Genomic DNA, 3,603 nt, shown 5'->3' with positions numbered 1-3,603 from the left:
TTGTTAAGTTTGAGAATAATACTTCAAGAATTTTCTTTAATCATGCCGATAGAAAGTACGTGAATGGGAAATATTGGTAATATTTTATTCGAGGTGAGAAAAGTGAGTAAAAAAGTTTTTCACATTCACAAACACAGTTTTTAACAGTTTGAAATAATTTATTGTTTTTCATGAAATTAAAGCATTTTTATGTGAAAGATTTCGTAGCTTACTTATATACATTTAGAAGTCTAATTCATTGCATCCAAATGTCTGCGACCAATTCCAGCAGTTAAAGGCTCTGAAACGATCATCTACTGCATTTATATGCATTTTGAGTTCACTCTGGTATACACTGGGTTAACATCGATTCTGTCCGATGGAAAGCCGGAATTTCCTATGCTTAAACACGTTTCACCACTCTGTTGGACCAGACAAAATCGATGTTAACCCAGTATACAAATGATTTGTGGCGGCAATGAAGGTGTTCTTGCGATCAACAATATACCACTTTGATGTGTTTATTGAGGTGATCCTTGTATCCAAATAATTTGTGACAAATTTTACACTCAAAGGGTTTTTTTAAGTTCGTGTACTGCACTCACGTGACGTTTAAATGAATGTTTGTGTCCAAATGATTTGTGACAAATCACACATTCAAAGGGTTTTCTAAGTTCATGTACGGTGCTCACGTGACGTTGAAGGTGATGTTTTTGTACAAAGGATTTTAGACAAATGTCACATTCAAAGGGTTTGCTACGAGCATGTACTGCATTGATGTGAGCTTTGAGGGTACCTTTTTGTCCAAATGATGTATGACAAATCTCACATTCAAAGGGTTTGCTACGGTTATGTACAACCTCTACGTGAGTTTTGACCTCGCATTTTTGTCGAAATGATTTGTGGCAAATGTCGCACTCAACGGGATTGTTTCGATCATGAACTGAATTAATGTGAATATTGATATAACTCTTGGAAGAAAATGATTTGTGACAAATTACACATTCAAAGGGTTTGCTCCGATTATGTACTGTATTTACATGAATTTTGAGGTTACTTTTTTGTCCAAATAATTTCTGACAAACCTCACACTCGAAGGGTTTGCTCTGATTATGTACTGCACATATGTGCTTATTTAAGTTACTTTTGAACCCAAATGATTTGTGACAAATGTCACAATAAAAGGGTTTGCTACGGTTATGTACAACCTCTACGTGAGTTTTGAGCATGCATTTGTGTCGAAATGATTTGTGGCAAATCTCACATTCAAAGGGTCTGCTAAGATTATGTACTGTCATCGTGTGCCTTTTGACATAACTTCGGTATCCAAATGATTTGTGACAAATCTCACATTCGAAAGGTTTTTCCGTATTATGTTGTGAATTTACATGAGTTTTAAGATAATCTTTTCTTTCAAATGATTTGTGACAAATCTCACATTCAAACGATTTGGTATGATCGTGTACTCTATTTAAGTGAGCTGTTTTGGCGAACATTTCAACTTCCTTATGTTTTTTAAACTCCAATTGGGAATTCGCTTGAAATGCACTATTATCACGATCGAATTCCTTTTTTATCGAAATCACCTGACCGTTATCATTCGAATAATTAGGCTGAAAATGACTCTCTACTTTTACAATCGGTAGACACCTTTGAATATCAGTTTTACAGATGTTTGTCGTCACAGACTTTAGTTCAGATTTAACATTTTTACACTCAAAATCAACGAATATATTTTCATTTATGATATTTGCCTGATTTTCGTTTTCAATTTTCACAATAGGTAGAAAACTTTGATTCTCTGTTTTACAGATCTCTGCCGAAAGAGACGTGAGTTCATGTTTAACATTTTTGCACTCAAATTCTACGAACACTTTTTCATCTATCTTTTCTTGTAAGGGCATGGTCTCATTCGTGTGATTTGCCTAAAATTAAAATTGTATACTTGTAATCGATATTGGAAAAACGCATTATGTTCAAAATCGTGGTACTCACTGATGATTTATCAAACCCAGATGTTTCAAAGATTTTGCCTTTGCAAGCGTCCATTGGATGAAAAACCGAATCGACTCCGGCATATGAACAAGTGTCGTCCGGCTCTTTCTTAACTCTATAAAGAATAATCAAGTTTAATGAAGCAATCACTCAAAAAAAAAAAAAAAAAAATAGCACGGCATGCAAAAAAATGATAGTTATACCTAATCGTGTCCTCGCTGCTTTCCATCACTCGTTCAAGTATAGATAATCACTGTGGAGTTTCATTCAATTACCAGAGAAAATATTCGAGGTTATATGCCTCGAGTAGCCAACAACACTGTACCTGGAATTCACCAATTTGTAAACACTGTAGGAATTTAGCTCTTTGCTAGAGAGACCGAGCGCACTACTCGAAGATCATCGAGATGTACCCCGGCGATCGTGATAACTTCTTGACGATTCTTTACCCCCTCTACCTTGGACGAGCCATACACAATAATGTACTGCGATGTACAGCATAGGCACTATGTATTTGAAACTCATCCGGGATCGAAGTGAAAATTACATACACTAATTTTCAAAAATGTTCAAGCTTGGGCTAAAAATAATTACTTGGACTCTGCAGTAAAAACTAAATAGTAAATTACGGGCTCTGGGAAACGAAAAGCTGAAAAACTTTAGAGCACGTGTAATTATAATCCTAGGCGCGATGATCGTATTTGTCTATTTTGTTCAAAGTAATCTATAGTTTTGATCACTTCATCCGAAGTTTTGTTAAAAATTATTTATGTTACAATGAAGTATACACAACTTCAACTTGACAGCCAGACTATGGGAACGAGGCAAAGATTGTCAAAATCAGTGACTATTGGATGACGCTGTTCCTGGGAAATTCTGGATTTCTTATCAGAGTTACAAGGTCGGGTACTTGATCCGATGCCATGAAAATCATTGTTCCAATATGTATTTATTTTAATGTTCATAATATAAATCGATTTGTACCAATGGGACTACGGGAAAGGTAGGCAGTGATGGATTAGAAAAAGGGAGGCGCGTCCCCACGCAAACTTTTTTATTTGACGCTCACGCTATTAAAAAACTGTTATTAGAGCTTGTGCTAATTTTCAATGAATTTAGAAAAAATTTTTTTGGTTTAAATTAAATTATTGAATCATTTCCAAGATGCAGGAATCAAGTGCGGTCAAAGAATAAACAGAAAGTGTAACAATTAATAGTACGCGAAATCTGAAATCGACACATCGTTATGTATAATGGAATAATGATAGATAAACGCCCGAGGTTCGGGTAAAACACAATAGTTTCAGGACAATTTTTATTGAAATTTTAGAAAAATTATACATGAGTATGTAAAAATATTTGCAATTGTTAATTATCATTTATTCTAGAAATCGTGGCATACATAATCTTTACAACCTTAATGAAATCTTTTTTGATGTTTGATCAAATGCACTTTTTGTCCAAATTTCTGCTGACACTTGTCGCATTCGTAATCCTTACGACCTTCGTGAACTATCTTTTGGTGTATAAGCAATTGCCCTTTTTGTCCAAATTTTCTCTCACATTTCTCGCATGCGTAGTTTTTGCAACCTTCGTGTACTGTGCTTTGGTGCGTAACCAAAGTAGATT

General features: G+C 34.9%; 1 protein-coding gene across 1 annotated transcript; it reads right to left on the bottom strand.

The window, feature by feature from the left end:
* Window positions 1-215: 215 nt before the first annotated feature.
* Window positions 216-2,349, bottom strand: LOC111694607 (zinc finger protein OZF-like). Its single transcript, XM_023463350.1, has 3 exons — window positions 2,178-2,349; window positions 1,975-2,089; window positions 216-1,904 (listed from the first exon to the last, which is right to left on the bottom strand). The coding sequence occupies exons 1-3, from the start codon at window positions 2,201-2,203 to the stop codon at window positions 549-551; spliced, it is 1,497 nt and encodes a 498-aa protein (XP_023319118.1). The 5' UTR covers window positions 2,204-2,349; the 3' UTR covers window positions 216-548.
* Between the last annotated feature and the right edge of the window lie 1,254 nt (window positions 2,350-3,603).

The sequence above is a fragment of the Trichogramma pretiosum genome, unplaced genomic scaffold (assembly GCF_000599845.2).
Source record: "Trichogramma pretiosum strain Unisexual culture from Peru unplaced genomic scaffold, Tpre_2.0 scaffold39, whole genome shotgun sequence".
Classification (NCBI taxonomy): Eukaryota; Metazoa; Arthropoda; class Insecta; order Hymenoptera; family Trichogrammatidae; genus Trichogramma; species Trichogramma pretiosum.
Note: the sequence above shows the minus strand (reverse complement) of the source record. Positions and strands in the feature narration are given on the sequence as shown.